The sequence below is a fragment of the Musca domestica genome, unplaced genomic scaffold, assembly GCF_030504385.1.
Source record: "Musca domestica strain aabys unplaced genomic scaffold, Musca_domestica.polishedcontigs.V.1.1 32, whole genome shotgun sequence".
In the NCBI taxonomy this organism is placed as follows: domain Eukaryota; kingdom Metazoa; phylum Arthropoda; class Insecta; order Diptera; family Muscidae; genus Musca; species Musca domestica.
Window position 1 is genome coordinate 3,657,710 of NW_026712311.1, and position 23,051 is coordinate 3,680,760.

General features: G+C 36.2%; 5 protein-coding genes across 9 annotated transcripts; 2 read left to right on the forward strand and 3 right to left on the reverse strand.

Annotated features, from left to right (window-relative positions):
• Positions 1-410: 410 nt before the first annotated feature.
• LOC101901459 (zinc finger protein swm) lies at positions 411-6,399 on the reverse strand. 3 transcript variants are annotated; one of them, XM_005179730.4, is made up of 5 exons: positions 6,312-6,399; positions 5,335-5,576; positions 4,842-5,271; positions 1,974-4,601; positions 411-1,912 (listed from the first exon to the last, which is right to left on the reverse strand). In XM_005179730.4, the coding sequence occupies exons 2-5, from the start codon at positions 5,391-5,393 to the stop codon at positions 1,514-1,516; spliced, it is 3,516 nt and encodes a 1,171-aa protein (XP_005179787.2). In that variant the 5' UTR covers positions 5,394-5,576; positions 6,312-6,399; the 3' UTR covers positions 411-1,513. The 3 variants fall into 3 exon arrangements, with proteins under 3 accessions (XP_005179787.2, XP_058981224.1, XP_058981223.1); XM_059125241.1 differs by lacking the exon at positions 6,312-6,399 and adding an exon at positions 6,230-6,248; XM_059125240.1 differs by lacking the exon at positions 6,312-6,399 and adding an exon at positions 5,650-5,757.
• A 1,780-nt stretch (positions 6,400-8,179) lies between these two features.
• Positions 8,180-9,841, forward strand: LOC101901740 (cytoplasmic tRNA 2-thiolation protein 2). Its single transcript, XM_005179732.4, has 2 exons — positions 8,180-8,350; positions 8,440-9,841. Exon 2 carries the CDS (start codon positions 8,459-8,461, stop codon positions 9,740-9,742), a length of 1,284 nt encoding a protein of 427 aa, XP_005179789.2. The 5' UTR covers positions 8,180-8,350; positions 8,440-8,458; the 3' UTR covers positions 9,743-9,841.
• On the reverse strand, positions 9,777-10,743 carry LOC101889348 (zinc finger protein 830). The gene has a single exon (XM_005179745.4). The coding sequence runs from the start codon at positions 10,665-10,667 to the stop codon at positions 9,864-9,866; it is 804 nt and encodes a 267-aa protein (XP_005179802.2). The 5' UTR covers positions 10,668-10,743; the 3' UTR covers positions 9,777-9,863.
• A 776-nt stretch (positions 10,744-11,519) lies between these two features.
• LOC101889523 (acyl-coenzyme A diphosphatase NUDT19) lies at positions 11,520-13,233 on the reverse strand. The gene is made up of 5 exons (XM_005179746.4): positions 13,160-13,233; positions 12,902-13,010; positions 12,284-12,844; positions 11,835-12,042; positions 11,520-11,767 (listed from the first exon to the last, which is right to left on the reverse strand). The coding sequence occupies exons 1-5, from the start codon at positions 13,180-13,182 to the stop codon at positions 11,553-11,555; spliced, it is 1,116 nt and encodes a 371-aa protein (XP_005179803.2). The 5' UTR covers positions 13,183-13,233; the 3' UTR covers positions 11,520-11,552.
• Positions 13,234-13,714: 481 nt separating this feature from the next.
• On the forward strand, positions 13,715-16,993 carry LOC101887276 (acyl-coenzyme A diphosphatase NUDT19). 3 transcript variants are annotated; one of them, XM_059125186.1, is made up of 7 exons: positions 13,715-13,824; positions 14,775-14,897; positions 14,956-15,203; positions 15,262-15,522; positions 15,578-15,659; positions 15,728-15,935; positions 15,995-16,993. In XM_059125186.1, exons 2-7 carry the CDS (start codon positions 14,790-14,792, stop codon positions 16,198-16,200), a joined length of 1,113 nt encoding a protein of 370 aa, XP_058981169.1. In that variant the 5' UTR covers positions 13,715-13,824; positions 14,775-14,789; the 3' UTR covers positions 16,201-16,993. The 3 variants fall into 3 exon arrangements, with proteins under 3 accessions (XP_058981169.1, XP_058981171.1, XP_058981170.1); XM_059125188.1 differs by having other exon boundaries at positions 13,719-13,824; positions 14,760-14,897; XM_059125187.1 differs by lacking the exon at positions 13,715-13,824 and having other exon boundaries at positions 14,173-14,897.
• The last annotated feature ends 6,058 nt before the right edge of the window (positions 16,994-23,051 follow it).

Sequence of the window (23,051 nt, forward strand, 5' to 3'; positions counted from 1 at the left end):
GACCATAATTCGTGCTAAAGGTGACCAATTCGAACAAATCTAAACTTATTCTAAAATTTGATGGTATTACCGACATTCAATAAAATTAAAAAAAGTAACAATTATGGCATTTGTTACAGTTTGTTTATCTCACCCTGTATGTGGTAGCATCTTCAATCTAATTTACCAAAATGTTCCACCCCGATTCAATATAAAACGGGATACAAATTCGAACTGAATTACAGGAGGACTAGCAAGAATGATGGCAATATATTCTCCCACACAAAATCAGCCATTTTCCGTAATTGAACACTCCTGGTAGGCCTGGACCATCAATATGGGAATCGTGCAATTTATAGGAAAAATATTTGCTCCATTTCCTTTTGGAGATATTTTCTCGCCCACACCCAATTAAGTAAAACAACGTCATGTATATGAGAAATAGCAAATAATATTCTATATAGTTTCATTTATTTTTCTCTTATTCTCCTCAAAAATTAGTGATATTATTTTTTTTTCTCTTCTTCTTCATATATATTTCTCTTTTGTTGGTTGCTTGCTTGCTTGCTTTTGGTAGAATAATTTTTCTTGGTTTTTTTTCACATTTTACTCTTTTTTTGTTTGAATTTTCTTTTTTTGAAAAAATCACTTCATTTTCAATAAGTCTGTGTTTTATTATTATTAGTATAATGTAGGTGTAGTATTCTATCATTACTATTATTATTATTATTATTATATTCAATTAATATAAAAATGTGTAAAATAATTCAACATAAAAACGTTTAACTAAACAACTTGTTTTAGGGGAAATTAAAAAAAGAAAAGGATTTGACAATATGAAGAAAGCCGTAATGAACATAGATAAAGAGAATACAAATAGATTGTATACGTTAAAGGTAAATATAGATAAATATTCAAGAAAAAAATTAAAACAATTTAAAACATTTAAGCCTAGCATATTCATATGAAGGAAATTTAAGTTTACAAATTAACCATTGATTATCATTTCATGATGCGTTTACATATATTCAAAGAAAGAATTGAGGATGTGTGTGTATTTGTAAAATCTGTAAACAATAATGTATGATTTCCAAATCATTTGTTCTCGTTTAAGATTTGGTTTGAATTCTGGTTGGGGAGAAACAAAAACTTTGTTTCATATTTTCTTAAATTGTAAGCCCTCTTTAAGCTTAGAATAAAATTAGGATAATTCACATTCTTATTTTCATAATAATCATCATCATCTTCATCATCATCATCTAGTATACAAAAAATTTCTTATTCGACTACAAAAGTTATGTGCTATTTAATAACAACAATTATGATTCAACTTCCACATTCTACCCTTACGCCCTTAATTACGATGCACCGCGTATTGTTGCGTGACAATCTCTAACAACGACGGAAAGAAGTCCTGTCTCGCTATCCTTTAAGAAGTTAACGTTTTTTTTTTAAGGATTCTAGACTCTACATTTCAGACTCTGATTACGGTTGGTATGGCATTTTTTGAAGGTTGAGTGTGTGCTGCTGAAAATCAACGACGCCATGAGCGATCTTCGGATTCCTCGTCTTCCTCCTCATCTTCGAGTCTCAGTTCGGGCAATGTGTCAGTGTTGTTAGCATCTGTTTCACTGTTTGTTTGGCTGGGATTTGGTGAGGAAATAGCAGTGCTGGCCTCTTGGGGCTGGTTCTTATTGGCATCGGTGCTGCTTGTTTTATTGTCGCCAGCATTGGGTGTGGACACCGTTTTATTGCCAGCCGTCGGGGCTATCGAGGGAGTGTTTACAACGGGAGCCCAGGCAATTTGCAGACGTGTATCCTTAAAGATTTTTCCACGCAGCACAGCTTGTTCGGCATTAATCCGCGTGGCATAGGACAATATCAGTTGTGGCTTTTCCAGGTCCATGTCATGTTTAGTAATCTCACCAAAATGCTAAAGGAATAACAATGAAACACTGGATTTATACAAATGAGTTTTAATCATCTTTACTTACCTTAAAGTGGCCCAGCACAAAATCAGCTTCTTCACTGGCAAATCCCGTAACGATAATGGTTTTGGGACGACGATCAACGCGTGTGGAGCCCTCGGGATAGCTGGGCCTACCTCTTGGAATTGGCCTACCACCCGATATATAGTGAGGTGACTTGCCAATTCCTGGCGATCCACCCACGGCCACATTCGATGCTGACCCTGGCACAATACCAATACTCCGTTGCAATTCCTCCAGCCGCTTTTGAATAGCTGTTGTATCATTACCCTCCTGCTGTTGGGCGAACAATTCCAACTCTATGTCCAGCAATTCTTTCTTCTGTTGTTCTTTTGACTTTTTAATGGGAGTTGGCGGTTGTTGGTTTTGTATTTGTGCCTGTATTTGTTCCTGTTCGGCGGCAATCTCTTTACGTAACTTATCAATGGTCTCCTGTAGCACTTTAATGGTCTCCAAAGTCTTGGCTCTCTGTGGATCTGAGGGTTCACAACGCTCCACCAATTCCAAGGCCGATTTCATTTGTTTTACATAACTTTGCAAGAGCTCCTGTTTACGTTTCCGCAATCCATTGGCCAGTTGGGCCACTGCTTTTACCTGTTCCTCCTGTTTTTTACGGAACATGGCATTGTTGACCACAGCGCCCGGTGTTCTTGGCGGTATATTGTTTTTCAGCCGCAATGATGGCGGCGGAACGTGCGTGGCGGTAACTGGAGTTGTAGGTGTAGCAGTAGCTGCATTTGTGGTGTTCGTTGTATCCTGCTGTCCTCCTGCAGTTGTGCTTGTTGTACTGGTATTGTTGGTTCCGGTCTGCGATTGACTAGTGTTTGCAGTTTTGGCAGAATCGGCGGCTGGAGTGGGTACTGCGGGAATATTGTTCAAATGATATTGACTATTTTTACGAAGACCGGGTGGTTGGGACACCATTGTGTTAACATCAGCACCAGCTGCATTAGGATCGGGAGTATGCCAAAATACTTTGATAAATCTATTGTTGAGGACAGCTTCTGTGCTGCGGTATGCCACATTTGCTTCAGCGTGGGTGGAAAACGTTATAATAGCTGCTTCTGGATCTCCATCGTAGGATATTTGTATATTGACAATTTTACCAAATTTGGCAAAATGATTGTTAAGATGAGCAATGGTGTTGAGACCACGTGGCACTTTACGCAACTCCAGCGAGCAATTTTGTAGGCTAGGCACTCGTGGTCCCAGACGACTATGCGCCGGAATTTTACGTTTTGTTGGGCCGTCAGCTATGGCAACAGAATCTTCCAGTTCAAAGCGTCGTTTACTTTGTGCCTGCAATGCTGCACTCACATCACCACCGGCTGCAGGTGTTCCACCGCTAGCATCCACAACGGGTATGGGTATTAATTCGCGTTGTAGTGGCGTTGCCACAGCTGCAGGGTTGAAGGGGAACGGCATCATTGGCGCTGCTGCACGGAAACCGGCTCCAGCAGCGGCGGCAGCTGCAGTGCGAGCATAATCGGCGGCTGCTAATGATCCAGCACCATTACTGCTCTTGTCTGTTCCAGGAACATGGGGAAAACCAACAGGTCCAGTTGGGCCACCCATGATAACAGCACCAGGGCGTGCAGAACCTGTAAATGGATTAATACCAGCAGCTCCAGTGCCGGTCATCATAGCTCCTGGTGCGGCGCCTCCCACGATTGGTCCAGCGGCTGGTGCTGAACGAGACCACAGGTCAGGGGCATCGGGATTATATTCACGCAATGACATACTTATGAGCGCAGAATTATTTAAGCCTTCAAATACAACGGGATTAACACCATGATCCCAGGGACAAGTTTCACCCCGCACACAATAACCTTTCTCATCAAAATCACGGCATCTTTGTCTCTTTTCATTGTCATGGTGATGACGTTCAGGAGATGTGGTTCCGCCCGCGTTGGCTCCGCCACCACGGTTTTGAGAACGAGCAAGTGAAGGAGGAGACTGTTTTCCACTTCTTCCGCCTCGTTCCAGCGAAGGCGAACGACTACGTGGGGAATTGGACGAATGATTTGCAGAACGTCCAACAGACATTCCACCACTACCTCTGCGATCATTACCGCCAAATCTTGGAGAACGATCATCAGTACCGCCACCCCCGTTGCCACCGCCCATATTATTCGACATCATTCGACGTCTGTCACCACCACCGCCACCTATACCACGTCTACGATCATGACGAGTATCACCACCACCACCAATTGGGGGTGATTTATTACGAAATTGACGCTGGGCCTTTTCACGTTCGTTGATGCGACGATCGCGAGAACGTGAACGTCTCGACAAACGTTCATTGGACCTGGAACGGGATCGTGACCTTGAACGGGAACGTAAAGAAGCACGTCTTCTGCGACTTTCACGCGGTTGGTTTTCCTTATCAGCAGGATTTGTACGGGCAGCAGGAGGACTGGCACTTCGATGATGGTGACGATCGTTATTGAAATGTACTGCGCCGCCACCTCCACCGCCACCCCCACCATATGAATGTGTGTCATTGCGATTTGACGATGCATTATGATGGTGATGAGATGATGACACGGAACCTGATTGATGATGGTGCGATGTTGATGGTGCTGAGGTACGCTCTGTCACAATATTGCTGTGGGTATCTTTGGTTTTGCTCTGAAAATAGAAAAAAAATATAAAAAAAATTGCAAAATTAGTGCATAATCAAAAACTAATAATAAGCTATGAGTTAAATAACGTCTTGTAATTATAAGTATCCTATTTATGGAGGCATATTCCTTCACACTGGATCATAACGCCATAACTTTTTGGTTTCTTGAAATGCCTTTTAATTTATAATTCATATTTAATTTATTTTTATCTGCTATTTTTATGCGATTTAATATGGGCACTTACATCTTCAATTGGTGGTGTATTAATCCTATCAGCAGCATACGAACCACTGGGGGTAACAGTATCATCTAATTTGGCGGTAACACTAGTGATTGTGTCGCTATCATTTTGATTTATCACATTTGATGATGATGACGTCGGCAATGTTGAAGCATCGCTGGCAGCAGATTTACTTAATGTTCCCTCCACAGCAATGGAGGTCTCCTCGTCCTCATTGTCGGTTGTTGACTTTGGATTGGCAGTTGGCGGGGGAGTTTTTAAATATTCCTCACTATTTATGGCCTCAAATAGACGCTCCACAAATGGTTTCGTTTCTTCAGTCAAGAACACATCCAATTGTTCTATCATCACACGCTTGAGCTCTTTTTCGGGTTTGTCCTTTTTAAGTAGAGCTAAGACATAACGTGCCAAGGCGGAAGAATCAGCATCACATCTGGAAATAAACAAATAAAAATTTAAAATTTGAATGGTCTTTTATTTATTTATTATAACTTACAATGGCTCCAGTATGACTACCAGCCAGCTTTTTAAAGCTTCTGTATTATTTATCAACATTTTAATGTTGGTTGACTGCTACTTAATATCTTCACAGAATATGTGGGGGTTGGTTGAATTTCGCCTTGCTTACTTTTGCGCTAAACGACCAAATTCGCTGCTTGCTTTTCTCGGTGTGTGGTACACAACAATAACAATTCACGTTTTTTCTTGTTTTTCTTTACTTTAACCTCTTCCTAATGTCTGCAAAACACAATTTGATGAAAAATTAAATAAAATAGTCGTTTTAATGATAGCAAAAAGTTAAAATTATTACAAATTATTGCGCAAAATTATGCTTTATGAATTAAAATTTCTTTGCATGTGATGTGACGTTATCCAGTATGTAAACGTCAAATCGACTGGCTGTAGTGACAACCAGCCAGTGTTATATCGTAAACAGGAGAAAAAACAAACGTTCTGTCTCTTTTCCGCTTGCGAGCAAAAAAGGGAAAAAACACCAAAGCCTATCGCTACAAAAACAAACTAATTTGACAATCAACGAACGAATATTATGTAGCCACAATATTATATTTCTTTTTCTTTATACTTTAATTGAAAATGTTTGTTTTTTTTCGAAAATTAATTAAAACAATTATTAAAGTCCACGCACGATATTCTTCATTTCACGCGATTGTCAGCTCTCAACGAGTTATGCTCGAGTCCAGCGTAAGCGAACGAATGATTTGGCTAAAACGAGTAGATTTTCCTCGATTTTTCACCATCTCGTTTCGTCGAACAAATTAACAGTAGTGGCGAAAATACTGGCAAATTCTATAAACACAAATTTTCACTTTATATCACGAATTTCACAAAGTTTATTGGTTAATTTGTGTTGCTATTAATTCATTACACACATTTACACATTTTTTCTCCTGTTTTTATGCCTTTAAATTGGTAAAAATTCAATGAAATATCTTTTGCCACCAGACCACTTACATTGTTCTTCAACGAATAAAGAGATGGATAACAAATGTAGCGAACGACACGACAATGTTACCAGATGGTTGATAAATGTTTGTGTTACCAGATGGTATAATTGTAAGCCGAAACAAGTATTTATTATTGCGTGGGGAAAAAGGTATTAATGCTACTTGAGAAAAATATGCATCATTGAACATTTTTTCCGTACTGAAACACATATATGAGCCATTATTGCAAGATTTCAACAGTTGAAAATAAGGAAAACATCAAACTTCTCATTTTTAACCGATTGAATTGCAGAATTTAAAAGTTAATTTTATTTACAAAATATGTAACAATTCCATTTTCTATAATGGAAATCATCTATAATTTCCAACTAGTTTTAAATTTATTTTTATAAGTATTTACGCAAAACGAGTTAAAATTTTAAATAAGGCATTCTGGCGTTGTCGCTTTGATAGAAAGCATGGTAGAAGAATATAGGTAGGCGCATCGACACAGCTGCTTGGACAATGAACTGTCAAATCAATTTTGGAATTGAAAATTTTGAATGAAAGATTATTTTAATTTGTAGAAGTTGTTGAAAAACAAGAATTATAATAACCTCCGAATGAGGTCATATAAGAAAACATATAAAAATCTATTTATTTTTGAAGAAACATTTCAAAATTTTTGACATATCAATGTGCCTGAGCGTTGATTCATCTACCTGTATTCTTCCATGATAGAAAGAAACAATTTCACACTGTTTACATACGCAAGTGTCTATTTACACTAGTATACTAAAAAATTGATAGAGTCACTTTATCGGTAAAATTATTCTACTATCATACAGGTCGTCGCATTGACACAGCTGCTGGGAAAATGAACTGTCAAACAAATTTTGGAATTTAAAATGTTCAACGAGAAAATATTGAAATTTGTAAAAATTATTGAAAATTCATGTCATAATAACATCCGATTTGTGTATTATAAGAAAACATATAAAAATCTACTTATTTTCGAGAAAATATTGAAATTTGTAAAAATTATTGAAGATGTTGAATGAAAAATTATTTAAATTTGTAAAAATTGTTGAAAAACGCGTACTATAATAGCCTCCGAATGACGCAGTACAAGAAAGCATATAAGAATCTACTTGTATTTGAAAAAACATTCAAAAATTGTTGACTTATCAATGCTCCCAAGCGTTGATGCATCTACCTGTATTCTTCTGCCATGGTACAGCTGGTTGAATTAATCCCTATTAAGAAATAAATAATAAAATGACATTTCAAAGTACTCTTGATTTAATAGCATTGAACCGTTTCAACTTTTAGATCTCTGTGTTTCTTACGTCCACGACGGCTTCAATTAAGTGACACACGTTTTCATGATCCAAGTATAAGGTCCACCTTCCAGCTCAGCTGATTACCAGACGATCTGTCAATTAAATTTGAATTCGCTGCAACAAAAACAAACTTCAAAACGATGGTAGAAGAATACAGGTAGTCGCATTGCATAGCTGCTGGTGCAATGAACTGTCAAACCAATTTTTAAGTTAAAAATTTAAAATGAAAAATTTTTCAAAAAATTATTACAATGCTTGGGAACATTAATATGTCAAAATTGTTAAAATGTTTTGTCAAAAATAAGTATATACGTTTTCTAATACGAGGTTGTTATGATATGCAATTTTTACAAATATCAACAATTTTTCGTTTAACATTTTTAATTTCAAATTCGGTTTGACGGTTCATTGTCCCAGCAGTTGCGTCGATGCCTTTACCTGTATTTTTGTACCATGTGTTATACATACAAAAAATGACAACATTTTCGCCTCAAGCATGAATTTTGACATTTCATCTGGTAAATAACAGCTGTTTTTAGATTAATTCGCTCGAAGGAAGACCCTTTAATTGGGCCATGCACGTTTTAATTTGTTTCTGTTTTGGGGCAGACAAACTCTTTCTTCAGCTTTGAATAAAAATAAAACTCATCATCCTAGAAGGAGATTGCTGGACAATTTCTGCAGGAAAAGTAAAAAAGTAACAATTTTGGACTTGTTAACACAGGTACGTATCGGCACCCGGATCCTGCCAATATTCAAATTAATTTAATCTGTATTTGAATAATTTACCATTTGTTTTTATCGTTCGAAAAGGTGAAGAACTTATCTAAACATGTGCAGCATTGGTGAAGATGACTTCGGCGATGAGGGTGGAGTTCATTCCATGATACCTGATGTAAAGACCAGCCAACCACAATTGTCCATTGACAATGATATACTGTGTAATAAATGTAAACAACCTGGAGCAACATATAAATTGGCTTTTCGAGAGCCAGAATGCAAGGAATGCTTCCTCAACTATGTGCGTCACAAATTTCGTGCTGCATTGGGTTCTTCCAAAGTGTTACCGAAAAATGCAAATGTCCTATTGGTATTTGACTGTAGTGCCCAGTCGTTGGTTCTTTTGGATATGCTACACCATGCCCAGACTCAAAACACATTTAAGAGATTGCATTGTAATGCTACAGTGCTTTATATCGATGACTATCAGATGCATATTGATGGAGAATGTTCGCCGGAATATGAAAAACACCTGAAAGATGTTCAAAGTACCTGTAGCACATACGAGCATTTTGATTGTTATATCCTGCCTTTAGTGAAAACTGATACTGTCAATGATTTAATATTCAATTTGAAATATTTGCCAGAGGAATATAGTGCCAACGTTGACAAACATAAATCACAGTTTAAGGAATTGCTGAATTGCATGAGGTCACTTACATCGAAACAGGATTTTATCAAACATTACCGTAGTAAAGTTATAGGACTTGCTGCAAAGCATTTTCAATGTCAATTTGCTTTTAAAGCGGATATAAGCTCTGATTTAGCCTCGGATCTTTTGGCAGCCATTGCTCTGGGGAGAGGTGGTAGTGCTGCTTTGGATGTTGCCTTGGTGGATAATCGGTTAGATGATGATATAAAAATTGTCAGACCTCTGAAAGACTTAACGGAGGAAGAGATAAATTTGTATGTAATAGCTCAAAATCTCAAATTGTTAGAACAGAGGAGTTATGGCAGCGACTTTGGACCATCAGCTAGTTTACAAAACCTTACGAAAGCATTTGTTGAGGATCTGCAACAAAATTATTCTTCGACAGTATCAACGGTGTTTCGTACAGGATCGAAAATTGCTTCACAAATGGATGAAAAATCTGAACTATGTTGTGTGTTTTGCAAGTCTGTTTTGGACTACAAAGATTCCAACACGTTGTTGGCCATAGAATTTTCACGTATAGTCTCAGAGTGTGGCATCAAGACGGAAGATATCTCTGAGCTGAGTATGGAGGCGCATAAACATGTTGAGGGCGATATTGAGGGAAGGGATTTAACAAAAGTGTGTCATGCTTGTCGAAATATTTATGCAGATTCTAGTAATAAGGATATATTGTTGTTATAACGATTTGTAATAAATACTGACAGAAAAACTAAAATTCAATATTACTAGCAATTTTTAATAAAAAACATTTTGTAAATTTTATTTTACATGGTAAACAAATGGATAATTGTATTTTTTCTATTCAAAACCTCTTTGCCCTCCAATCACTATACTCGTCGAAATCTTCCGCTTCGGATACCTCGTCACTTGAATCGTCCGAATTGTGACCAGGTTTCGTTTTTTCAACTGCTTTATTGAGCTTTTTCCTCTTCTCTTCCAATTCCAAAACTTTCGACCAGTGGTGGATTTGTTCATCGATCTCGACGAGTTCTTTTTCCACAGCCAGTTCTTTTTGGTCGGCAACAAAAATTTCATATGAAGCTTCGGCAACTTCTTTTATCTCTTTCTGGAATAATTCCCATTCAGCATCCTTAGTGTCGGCATTCTGGCCTTTGGTTTCAGTGGTATTACTATCAAAGAACTCAGCTGGTAAGGGATCGTTTGATGCTTTATCTTGAACTTCGGTACCTTTGGCACTTACTGCTGGAGTTGTTGTTTGTTTTGTTGGAGCACTTTCTGTCGGGACACTCTTCGTTTTCAGCGCTGTTTCTTTCGTTGTCGCAACTTTCAGTGGAACATCTGCTGTCTTAGTAGTGGTGGCAGTGGTGTTAGTTTTCAGTGATGATCCAGCATTTAATAGTGTCGTCTTCAGTTCTTTAGCTGCTTGCACATTGTTCTTATGAGCTTTGGAATTTACATGAACTTTCCAGATATTGGCCGATTTGAGTGGTGTTCGACAAATGACACAAATCAATTGTCCTTTGGAATCAACTTTCATTAGCGGCGATTCTATTTTTTCGGTTGAGTTAGATGTTTCTTTCATTCCATGCTTCACCGCCAGCGCCCTTAGTTGTTTTTGTGTAACATTTGTACTGAGGCGTTTCATTTTACAAGGCAGGAATTATTTTTATTTTTTAATCTATTGAATTGTTTGTTTTGTTTACAAATTATATCGAGAGCCCTCATAAAGGGTTGCCAATGTTTCAAAAAGGAAAAAAAGACTTGTCTTAAATAGGTAAAAGTTGACTTATGAGTCCCTATTAGGTGTGTGGTGGTATTTCAGTTACGGTTCATCGGATTTTCCTCATTTCTGTATAAGTTAGGAAATAATAATGACAAATTAAAGGTCTTTCAAGTCATTTGTTTATTAAGTTTTAATTTAGTGCTATTTTAAAAACAATCGTTGGCCTTTCATTTTTTCTGCTTTGGCTGTTGATAGGGTTCACTAGTGTGTGTTTTATCACATTTTAAGGGAGACGTAAGTCGATATACCATTTTTGCACTCTACATCAAGTAATTTATAGTTTTGTTTCTTATTATTGATTTGTATCGTAAGGCAAATATTTATATATCAGTATTTTCAGTTAATGTATGCATACATATCACTTTGATTGTCCAGAAATGTTTGTAGAATTAAATAGAATTTTTGTTTGTCTCAGATACGATTCTTGTAAAATGGTTAAACCTATTTTCAGATTTAATTATAGCTTTTTAACCTATTTTCTCTTATTTTAAAGAAAAAATATTCCGATCGAATAACAACATTTCATATCCAATTTGGTGAAAAGCTATTTAGTGTACATATATACCATATCTGATATTTTTTATGCCACATCAGAACTGCAATATTAAGGGGATATTGATGATTTTTGTTACAGGCCACAATTCTGTAAATATTTTCTTACCTTACCCAAAAAATCGAAATCACAAGATCGATGATTAATTCGGTGTACCAGTATCACAATTTATTATTAGAAGTTGTATGACTTTACTATAATTTACTCTTCTCATTACCTTCGGCCAAACGTTGATTCGGTCGCAAATGGCCATCCAAACCTGGAATATTGCAAATTATTGACATATCATGCATATCTTTGTAGACTATACGGTGAAGATATTTGGCTTTGTTATGGAACTCAGAGGGCGTTTCTTCTACCACAACTGTTTCCCGGTTATCCATTGGTTCTTTGGGATAGAAATCATCATCTACAAATGTAGTAGAAGTAATGTTTTTAAAACACTTATTAGATTTTTTCGAAATCGATTCACTTACTTGGCAATGTTCCTACAAGAATGTCGTTACAGCGGTAGTAAGCCAGCACCAGTAACGTGCTGCCGTAGGAACTTCTCTTTTTCACAAAATCTCTAAGTTTTGACCAATCTAAAATATTTGTAAGACGAGAAATTTCATAAAACTGGAGAGGTGGTAGCCAGATATTGCGGCTCTTAAACATATTTAGGGCACTTGCTGGGGAGACCCACTAAAAATAAAGAGGAACAGAAAACTAATGAAGCTATTGCGATATGTTTTGCTGTTATAATATTTGCATCAATATAGACAAATATTTAAAAAAATAATGTCAGATTTCTTTTATAAAAAATCAGTTTAAAAAATCAGTTTATTTAAATATTGTTATAGTTTCCATTTTTTCTAATAAAAAACACCGAATGTGACCAATATTCTATGGCCCTTTTCCTTAATATTTGCATTGATTTACTCACCAATTCCTTCTCCACCTCACTGGGTTCCAAAACCAATGTTGGCAATCTGTCCAAGGCTACAAAATACAAAACTGTATCATATTTCTTTAAGGCGGCCGGTGGACTGCGCCATATACTCCATTCATGTAATGACCATAAGTCTGGAATTACATTTAAATATTTACACAAGTTAAGAAATTCCATTGAATTGTTATGGACTCTTTTTTGCCAAAGGACCTTATCAAAATTGTCCACGAAGTGGCCGCAACCAAACTTTCCTCCATTAAACTGTTCCTTTGTTATGCATAGCAATAGGCCCACTTCTTCAAATGCTTCCCTGATTGCAGTGATACGCAAAGAAATGTCGCGAGAAAAATATTTCTTGTTTGTCATCAGGGGTGTTGGTCTATTTGGTAAATGTTCTAAGCATAGGCTGTGCAAGTCTTTGTCGGATACGCCATAATTTGCAAAATGTTCTAACCATTCGATAGATTCATCGGCCTTGGCATCAAAAACACCACCAGGAAAAACATAATGCTCGGGAGCAAATGCAGTTTTATAAGATCTTTTAGCTAGCAGTATCTAAAAAAAGAATTTTTCTTATTGGAAAAAACGTTTGCAGAGTTATTAACTACTCACTCTGTAATTATATCCCCGTTCCGTTGCATCACTTTTGGCGGATATAATAATGGTGGCAGATGGCCGGTAGATCTTTTCGCATTGGTCGTGGGAGGTCATGCTGGTTCCACTTTTAATTTGGAAAGAATTGTCAACAATAAGCTATGGTATTTTGAACTTTGTACATGTACCCCTTCACTTTTGGTAGGAGATTTATAATTGAAGTGGTATACGGTAACTCTAATATTACTTTAATCCAGAATGTACATGTTTCCTTACATTTGGATGTAATACTGTTCCATTAGCTTCTTGTGGCTTTGTTGATAGGCCTGGAATGTTTTGAAACTATCTCAGGGACTGTTTTGCTTGGTTTCGTCTGTTTTTGTTTTTTGTTTTTCCAACCCAGTTAGATAAAAAACAAGAGACTAAGAATAACAAGACACAAGAGTACACATTGACAAAATGTTTTCTCACAAAGTTTTTTGATGTGATGAATGAATAAAGTGCCAATACTGGGGTAGTATATCTCATCAAATGTGCATATAAGCTTGTACGCGGTTCTATGATATAATTTATAAAGTATTAATTAAGTTATTACATCGGGTACCTCTTTTCATTCTTATTATCCAATGCATGATCAGCTGTACGAGGTTAGAAACTTCAATATTTTTTTTTTTTTTTTGTTTTTGCCTAAGGCCATATTTATTGATAAAATACTTAAAATCTATACAGCATGACTTACTGCTAAATTAGGAATAAAAATAAACATATGGCTATTCGCTATCTACTATAAGTATATTAAAACGCTGCAGAAATCTGCCAGCGGCAATTAGAGAAACTTCAATAGTAAACAACCCCCTTGTGGACAAAGTGCAAAGATCGCCTGGCGTTTTAGCAATATCTGGCAGTTGGGATTCTTGGGGCATCTAACAAATGGAACATAGGTAATGTCTTTGTCCCTATATGTATATATTTATAACAATTATTTTCCATTCAAGGATTCAGCTGTGACGGGAGTTGTGAGTTATTTTTCGGGTTAGAGAACATCATATGGAGATCGAAACAGGTGTTTTTTCGGATAGAGGAACTTTTGTATAGAAAGACTTTTAATTTAAAGGGATTTATTATGATAGGGGATATTTAAAAAAAGTATATTAACTTCTAAGGGGAGTCCTGTATATGAAATAACTTTAACCCTATGTGACATTCGAAAATTTCTAGATATAAAATCTTAAAGGTGTTTCTTAAATATTCCTTTATTTAGATAAATAGATCTTTTAAACCGTCTTCTGTAGGATTATTTTGAATGTGATTGCCTTGAAGAAAAAGTCCCTAAAATCTCCGCTATGAAAAGAAGAAATTTCAACAGCTCCATAATTAGATGAATATATCTTTTAAAAGGTCTTCTGTAGGATTTCTTTGAATATGATGGCCTTGAAGAAAAAGTTCTTAAAAACTCTGCTATGGAAAGAAGAAATTTCAACAGCTCCATAAAGAAGAGGAGTTGTTATGTGTATAGATGGAATACTATCAGGGATCTGCTGTAGATATACGAGTTTCCAAAAGGGGTTCTATTTAGGGTTTCTCTTTTTTTACCAAAACGAAACATTGTTTTATTGTTACAAAGAACAACAAAGGAACAACTAACATTGTACAAAGGGCCTATGATGCCCTTCTAATGTGTATACAGGTACATTTGCGTCCATGATTAAAAATAATCCCATTAGAGGTCTTTAAGCGTCCATGTTTAAAAATAATCCCATTAGAGGTCTTTAATCTCTAGAGGTGGCATAACTTATCAAATCTCTTTTACACGCTATTTTCTTATCTGTTGTTTGTTTGGTCAAAATTAGAGATCATTTGGCAATTCAGTTCAAAGTTTGTTTACTTCTAGAGCACCACGGAGGAAATGACTGAAGAAAAAAAGAAAACTGCAAAAGGGCCCGTTTGGCGAGAATCGGCTAGTTTAATAATATGTACTAAAAATCCCAAGAAAACAGATGGATATGATTATGATGTAAGTACAATGCGAATAGTTAAAACTTATTTTCTCAACATAAATATTCTACTTACAGCTGCTACTCATAAAACGTTCCGACAAAACGGCCATAGTACAAAATCAAGGTGTATTTCCCGGTGGTATATTGGATTTATCCGATGAGAGTGTTGAATGGTTAAAATATTTTCAAGAATTTGGAATTTCCCAGGAGGCACTGAAACAACTAGTTGTGGTCGATGGTAAAACGGAGAGACCGAAAATTTTGGCCGCCCAAGGTACGGGATGTTATGATAGATTTTTTAAAAATCACAAAATATGGGCAAGGTAGGACAATTCATAATTGCTATCAATTTAAATATTCTTATTGCGTTTTCTTTTCCAGAGAAATCTCATTGCGCATCAATGCCATACGTGAAACATTCGAAGAAGTGGGTATCCTAGTGTGCCGCAATAAGGAACAATTGTATTCTCCAGTCACTGAAGGATTTTGCAAAGAGTTGAGAGATATTAAAGAATGGCAAAAAGCGGTCCATGATAATCCATTGAATTTTCTGAAAATGTGTCGAGAATTGCGGGTTGTGCCCGATTTGTGGGGTTTAAACGAATGGACTTGCTGGGCAAGTCCGGCTGTCATACGTAAGGGGTATGTTGTTTGAATGAAATAAAAAAATCAAATTTAAATAATTTTATTTTTACAGTTTTGAGACTGCGTTTTATATAACATTTTTAAATGAAAAACCCTCAATACTCTGTGAGATATCCGAAGTCAAGGAACATCTGGTAGGTCATTGACAATTTCTGTGGATATTTCTACAAAATAAGTATGATTTCGACTTCGAAAATTTCAGTGGCTACCTCCAACTACAATACTGAGTATGGTACGAAATGGCGATTTGTTCTTTATGCCACCACAGTTTTATGAAATATCGCGTTTTATGCCCTACAAATCTTATGATTTCCTAAAGAATTTTGCCACGGAACTCAGTCGCAGGGGTGTAGTTATCAATCATCCAATACTGTATACTTGTACCGATGGAGCGGTGTCAGTTCTACCAGGTAATTTATAGTTTATTTTCTCAGGTTGGATTTTATGTTAATGCCTCCTTATGTTTTAGGTGATGAATTTCATGTCGGTTGTCCTCGTGTTGCTACTGCACATCGTACGGTTGACTTTACAATAGACGAATTTCGTTCACATTCAAAGCGTATTCATCGCATGGAAGATTTTGGCACACCAGATGCTGTGATATATATGAATATTGATCCAATAGATGGCCACCTAAAGCCCCTGTGTGCCTTTGGCGGAAAACATAAACTTTAGCTGTGCAAAGCGATTTCAAGCGGTGTGGTATTTAATATTTTAATAAAATAGGGATTTGAATATTACGAATTAAAGATGAATTCCGTCGAATGTGCAGTGCCAATAAATGCTCTAAGGAAATGCTATGAAAAAATCTTCCCGATAGAGACGAGATTTAAAAGCTTTTATAATTATGGAATATCAGAACTAGAACTTCTAGCAATTAAATGCTAACTTAAAAATACTTTTGAAAGGCCTTCCTTCTACAGAAGATCTATTCAAAAGCCTTCAGTCTATTGAACCTCTTATCTAAGATATCATCAAACCAAGACAAATTAAAAATATAATTTAACCACATCATCTACTGACCTGCTTTTGTAAACAATCCCTGGTTCAGGGCCTGTGACTTATACCATAAAATGTAACCTTTAATGCTAATAGCAATATAATTTAACCACTTCATCTACTGACCTTCTTTTGGTAAATAATCCCTGCTGCAGGACCTGTGACTTATACCATAAAATATAACCTTTAATCCTAATAAGCAATTTCTTAAAATTTGTTCCATTTAATAATTAATTTTTTTTGGTCATTTCTTGCCCTGTCCTGTTACGATAAGAAAGGACATTTAATTTATACTTTTAAAAAATTTATGACAAAAATCCGCGTCAATTAGCTGGATGAATAATAAAAAATTTAATCCCTGACAAGTAGAGCAACAATTTCAGTACCAACATAATAAGACATCATTGAAGGTCATTTGGAGGAGAAGTCATCGTTCTTGGCAGAAAAAAAAAAAAAAATAAACAAAAGGGTAATCAAAACAAATTGTTCTGTGTTTGAAAACTTTATCAAGGACTTTGAACTACTGTTATTATTTAAAATCATATTTTATTGTTCATTTGTTTTGGGTTGGGGGAGGAAAGAAGGAAAGAGGACAAGGCAATTGTTTTCCTTCCTTCCTTTTCCCATTTCAAAACATATCTTCATCTCAGGGAAGTGGACAATTTATGAGGTGCGTTTTTTTAAAAAGAACATCGTTACTTTGTTCTCAGATTTGTAAATGGTGTTCACACTCCCCAGTACACCCCACCCCACACCGCACATTCTTTCCATTAGACAATAAAACAAGGGGTGACTTTAATAGACTGCTACCAGAAGTCACAGTTTAAACACAAAAAAGGAATACCACAAAGTACCCTTGATGATGTTAAGCGCTTAATGTATCACCCAAGGCCGGTATTCAATTGAAATCAGGTGGTGGTGGTGGCGGTGATGTGATATCAGTTCCGTTTTTTGTGTCCTTCAATTTAAAACAGCCTCACAGCAGGCAGAAGGATTCTTTGTTTCTCCATATCCCTCTCTTACTCTCCCCTCACCCCTCATATTCTATAATCAAGTTAAAGTCATGGTGCGTCATGGCCATGGCGCAAAAAGTGATTTTAATGCGTCCGTAATGGGATAAAATCAGTGTCTGCTTTGTGGTTTCTGTTGTTTGTTAATCATTGAATTTAAAAAAGAACAAAAAGTATTTAAAACTGTGGTTTGAGCAGCAAATGTGGTGTATTCGGAACATTGGTACTTAAACATGAATACATGCCTCTTCCCCCAAACCAATGACGCAGTGTTTTAATTATTCATTGTGGTGCCACGGAAATTATTCATTGTCCTGTGAAACTTTTTCGGAAATTTATCAATTTATTTCATTTGTTGTACATTTTGCAGGAGGTTTTGTTTACTTGAAGTAGAAGGCATGGACATTTTTTTAAAAATTTTCGGATGTTTTTAAAACCTTGCACGATTAAATGGTAAGATCTGGAATTAAAGCTCGGTTAGTTTCTCAGAAGATCAAAGCTTAAAAATCCAGAAAAAAGCTAAGATTGGTCTTTCAAAAAATGTACCTGTAAATTTCCGATTATATCTTTTATCGTCTCTGAAAACAATTTTTGGAAAATCATCTTTTAAAGCAGGATCAGGGAGATTCAGCCCTGCGTGGCATTAATGAGCACAGTCACAATTAAAAAACCAGTAAGGAAAAGTCAAAAGTCGAGCGGGACCGTCTACATGATACCTTACACCACCATGCATATTTAGTAGAGCTCCCGTAACAAAATAATGTATTTGAAGTAGATCATACCGCCTATCAACATTTGGCTTTAGAGCAATTATAGTTTGGTTTCAGAGGGAACTAATATATGGAAGGCATATCCAATTCTGAATCGATTTTCACTAAATTTGACGATACCAAATAACATTGCTATAGAGTGCATGATATCATTTGGAGAATGATTATATTATAAAAATTTATATCGGAACCGAGTTGCCTAAAATAAAAACGTACGTCCCGAATTTCACTCCATTTGGCCTGATATTAGCCATTATTTGCACAAAAAATTTAAAATCGATAAAATTTGCCGTTCTCAATAAAAATCGGTCGGATGTACCAAAATTCAGGACTTTTTGACAGATATTGGCCATTTGGTGCACAATTAACCTGAAATCGGATTGAGGATATATATGGGAGCTATATCGAAATCTTAGCCGTTCTCGATATTTCCGAGCTCTATAAGACATGTGAGGGAATTTAAACACCAATTCGGATAAAACATATATATGAGAGCAGGTACACTGAACCGATTTTCTCCAAATTTGATTTACTTGCTTCTAGACTAAATTGGGTCGGATGTGCCAAAATGAAGGTCATTTAGACTGATATTAGCCATTTGGTGCACAATTAACCCGAGAAAATGAAGGTCATTTAGACTGATATTAGCCATTTGGTGCACAATTAACCCGAGATCGGTTGAAGATATGTGGAAGCTATATACAAATCTGAACCGATCTTGACAAAATTTGATACATTTATTTCAGAGCTGTATCTGATATCTGGTACCAAAGATAATTGTTGTGGAGTGCATATTACGCATGTGAGGGACTTTAAACCCCAAATCGGTTGAAACATATATATGGGAGCCATAGCTATACCTGAACCGATTTTCTCCAAATTTGATGTACTTGCTTCTAGACTGAATTCGGTGGGATGTACCAAAATTCAGGTCATTAGGACTTATATTGGCCATTTGGTGCACAATTAATCCGAATTCGGTTGAAGATATATATATTTCCAAAATGCTACAATTTGTGCTAATACCTTTTTCGGGCCTAGAAATATTCTCTTCTGGGTACGTTCAACCGGCTACGTGAACTAAAGTTTTTCTAAATTTAACAGTTGTTGTAACTTGCCGACCTTCGTCCGGGGCTTCAGATTTTCTCCTCTGGGTATGTCCCACACCGGCTAACGCGAACCAAGGGGGAAAATCTCAAGCCCCGGACGAAGACCGGCTACTTACAACAACTGTTAAATTTAGAAAAACTTTAGTTCGCGTAGCCGGATGAATATCTCTGGACCAGAAAAAGGTATTAGCACAAATTGTAGCATTTTGGAAAGGTAAGAGTGTCAGCTATAATTTGGCACCAATTTTGTTGACCCCCCATAATGGGCCCTTTTTCGACATTTTGGGGGGTTTTATAAAAAATCCGGGTCCAAAAATTCGGTCCATAATGTGAGTACTTGTTGGATAGGTATTTTCATAAGCTTTAAAACGATACCTGTATTATCTATAACGAGTAAGTGGATCCGGGTCAAGAACCCCGACTAGAGTCCCGAGTCCGTCCTCCAAGAAAAAAAATAGTTTCCCGGAATCAGGGTAAAAATACCTACCTCTGGAAAAAATCGAAGTTTTTACTAAACTAGAGTTGTTCCAGGACTGGCATGCATAAATCGACTCAGAAAGTGATTCTATGAAGATCCTTAAAAGTAACTATGGGTCTATCTCGCTTCCCCCTCCATTTTACAAACAATTGCACAAAGACATAATACACTAACCACTATGTGGTGTAGGGTATAACAATGTAATCAGAGAGTAACAAAATTGAGAGAACACATACATGCTACTCTCTTCACGGCCATCGTTTGAAGAAATATTTTTTAATAATCCACAACTAAGAAAACCCTAAGAAAAATAATTTAAAAAAGTCCACAATTAAAGCTTGAATGGTCTCTCAGAAGATATCCTTCAATAATCCACGCTTAATCCCACAAAATATTTTATAACAATTCAAAGTTAAAGCTCACAAGAAGTCTCAGAAATGTCTCTCTCAAAATCCATTGCTATGACTCTCAGAAAATATTCTTAAGAAATCTATAGGGTTCTACAGGTCGATAATAAAATGAATGGAAAATAAGGCAATTCCCCTTAACAGACTAAAAAGATACTAAAACTATTCTTTTTCTTTTTTTATTTTCAAGATTAAATGGAATTTCACAAGGATAAATCCCATTAACACTTGACATCCTTTCAATTTCACATCAGGATATTAACTGTCGTTGATAACAAATTGCGAAGAATATTAATTTCAAGGATAATTATTAGCTTCTACGAATATGTGTGCACACATACATACATATGTATATGATTTCCAATACAATGAAGAGTATCGTCTGTTGTCTTACATCCTCGCCACATCTTTGCAGGAATCCAGTAAAGTAACATTTCTTGTACACTTCCTAGAAGAACCATTCAAACTCATCTCCTCCCCCTTTTTGTTTTTGGTCTTTCTTTTCTTGGTTACTGAATTCTTGTCACGTATTTTGCGAAAAACAGAATAAAACTCGATGGAAGGGAAAACGAGACAAAAGAAATAAAGACGATGACAAGCAATTATAGTGATTATTGTCACAGACAGATCGAAGCAGCATGGAATTCAATGCAGGCACCACTGAGTGGAGGTGGAGGATTGAGGATTGTTGATTTAATAAGGTGTCTCGTTTGAATGAACCTGTTTCGGCAGCTGGACATTGTGTTCAAAGTGTAACAGCAGGACATTCGCTGTGGCGACTGACTGACATGCATAGTAAAAAACCAAAACGTAAACAAATAAAAAAAAACAAACCTAGAAGTTATTGACGCTCGATATCCTGATGATGAAGAGCAGACCTGCTCGCTTGACATGTTTGAGGACATAATAAAATAACAAATAATAATAATGTGAACCTTCCAGTTTGTTATTGTTGTAATAATATAACCAATTGTCATGTTATCTTGTTAATAAAGCATAAGGGTAAGCATCCCACAACAACAGCTTTATTCGCCTGTCAATAAAATCAACTAACCTGCTTTGGAGTATCATCAACACCCAAGGGAATCTAGACTGGTTTTGGTAGTGAAAAAATCATCCCTTGGGTATATTTTATGAATGCTGTTCTGCTTAGGAATAAAAATGTTTGGAGAATATGTTGAGGAAATTATTCTATTTTAAGTGCGAAGTATTTGAAATGAGGTGAAAAAAGCCAAAATAGAAACAAATGACCCACCTTTTCACCTTTTTCTTCAAGTTAATATCTCATTTTTATACCCTACACCACAAGGTGGTCAGGTTATTATGTCTTTGTGCATTTGTTTGTAACAGGCAAAAGGAAACGAGATAGACCCATAGTTCCTTTTGATGATCTGCATAGAATCACTTTCTGAGTTGATTTATGCATGTCAGACCGTCTGTCCGTCCGTCCGTCTGTCCATGTATTTTTGTGAACAAAATGCAGGTCGCATTTATTATCCGATTGAGATGAAATTTTGCAAACAACATTTGTTTGGCCCAAGGACGAACCCTATTGAAATTGGAGATAATCGGTAAAAATTTAGATATAGCTCCCATATATATCTTCGTCCGATTTGCCTTTTATTGTGCACCAAACGTGTAATATCAGCCCGAATAGTATGGAATTTTGCATATACAACCAAATTAGGCCTGAAAAAAGTATGCCAAATTTTATCGAAATCGGTTCAGATATAGCTATAGCTCCCATATATATTGTTCATCCGATTTGTTATTTTTGTCCTCCGCAGCCGTAATATGCACTCTGTAACAACAATATTTGGGGAAATATATCAAATGCAGCTTAGAAATACCTTTGCTAAATTTTATCGAGATCGGTTCAGATTTGGATATAGCTCCCATATATAACTTCGTCCGATTTACCATTTATTGTGCACCAAACTTCTAATATTTTTCCAAATGGGATGGAATTTGGCACATACGACCGAATTTAGTCTAGAAGGTAGTATGCCAAATTTGGTGAAGATCGGTTCAGATATAGTTATAGCTCCCATATATATTGTTCATCCGATTTATTGTATTTGTTACCCACAGCCGTAATATGCACTCCGTAACAAAGATATTCATGGACATATATCAAATACAGCTCAGAAATATCTTTGCCAAATTTTATCGAGATCGGTTCAGATTTGGATATAGTTCCCATATATATTTTTATCCGATTTCAAATTAATTTCGCACCAAATGGGCAATACAAGTCCGAATTTAAAAGATACAAATGCTTCGGCATATTTAGTCCTTTGAATTTTAAATTATAATTATAATCATAGCGTGTATGATTGAATTCTCCCATAAAAACTTTTAATTATTAAGTGGAGCTCAACTAAATTAGCAAAGTGGTGTAGGGTATCATAAAATCGGCCCCGCCCGACTATAGGACTTTCTTTACTGGTTTTAAAATGTCGATATTAGATATGACCACTCAAAGGAGAGAAAGTACAAAAAAAGAAGGAAAAAGTACCAGAAAGTGATTGAGAAAAGGTACCAAGAAGTGGAAAAATGTACCATAAAAGGGAGAAAAGTACCAAAAACTCTTTTAAAATTTAAGTCAACAAAAATAAATTGGAAATTTGACAAGAGGGTCACTGACGATGTGCAGGGTTGCGAATTTTTGGAGTTTCATACATGATCGGTACGAAAAGTACATATAAGCACAAAAGTGATCTTCAACCGTTATTAGGCGACCGGCAAGAGCT

Excerpts from the sequence above, each read along its gene's own strand:
- LOC101901459 (XM_005179730.4), bottom strand. The coding sequence starts at position 5,393 with ATGTTGATAAATAATACAGAAGCTTTAAAAAGCTGGCTGGTAGTCATA. Across the intron at positions 4,602-4,841 it reads ATACACCACCAATTGAAGAT|AGCAAAACCAAAGATACCCA; the intron begins GTAAGTGCCCAT and ends TTCTATTTTCAG. Across the intron at positions 1,913-1,973 it reads TTGTGCTGGGCCACTTTAAG|CATTTTGGTGAGATTACTAA; the intron begins GTAAGTAAAGAT and ends TTATTCCTTTAG.
- LOC101901740 (XM_005179732.4), top strand. The coding sequence starts at position 8,459 with ATGTGCAGCATTGGTGAAGATGACTTCGGCGATGAGGGTGGAGTTCAT.
- LOC101889348 (XM_005179745.4), bottom strand. The coding sequence starts at position 10,667 with ATGAAACGCCTCAGTACAAATGTTACACAAAAACAACTAAGGGCGCTG.
- LOC101889523 (XM_005179746.4), bottom strand. The coding sequence starts at position 13,182 with ATGGAACAGTATTACATCCAAAT. Across the intron at positions 13,011-13,159 it reads GAACAGTATTACATCCAAAT|TGGAACCAGCATGACCTCCC; the intron begins GTAAGGAAACAT and ends CCAAATTAAAAG. Across the intron at positions 12,845-12,901 it reads AACGGGGATATAATTACAGA|ATACTGCTAGCTAAAAGATC; the intron begins GTGAGTAGTTAA and ends TTCTTTTTTTAG.
- LOC101887276 (XM_059125186.1), top strand. The coding sequence starts at position 14,790 with ATGACTGAAGAAAAAAAGAAAACTGCAAAAGGGCCCGTTTGGCGAGAA. Across the intron at positions 14,898-14,955 it reads CAGATGGATATGATTATGAT|CTGCTACTCATAAAACGTTC; the intron begins GTAAGTACAATG and ends TTCTACTTACAG. Across the intron at positions 15,204-15,261 it reads AATCACAAAATATGGGCAAG|AGAAATCTCATTGCGCATCA; the intron begins GTAGGACAATTC and ends TTTCTTTTCCAG.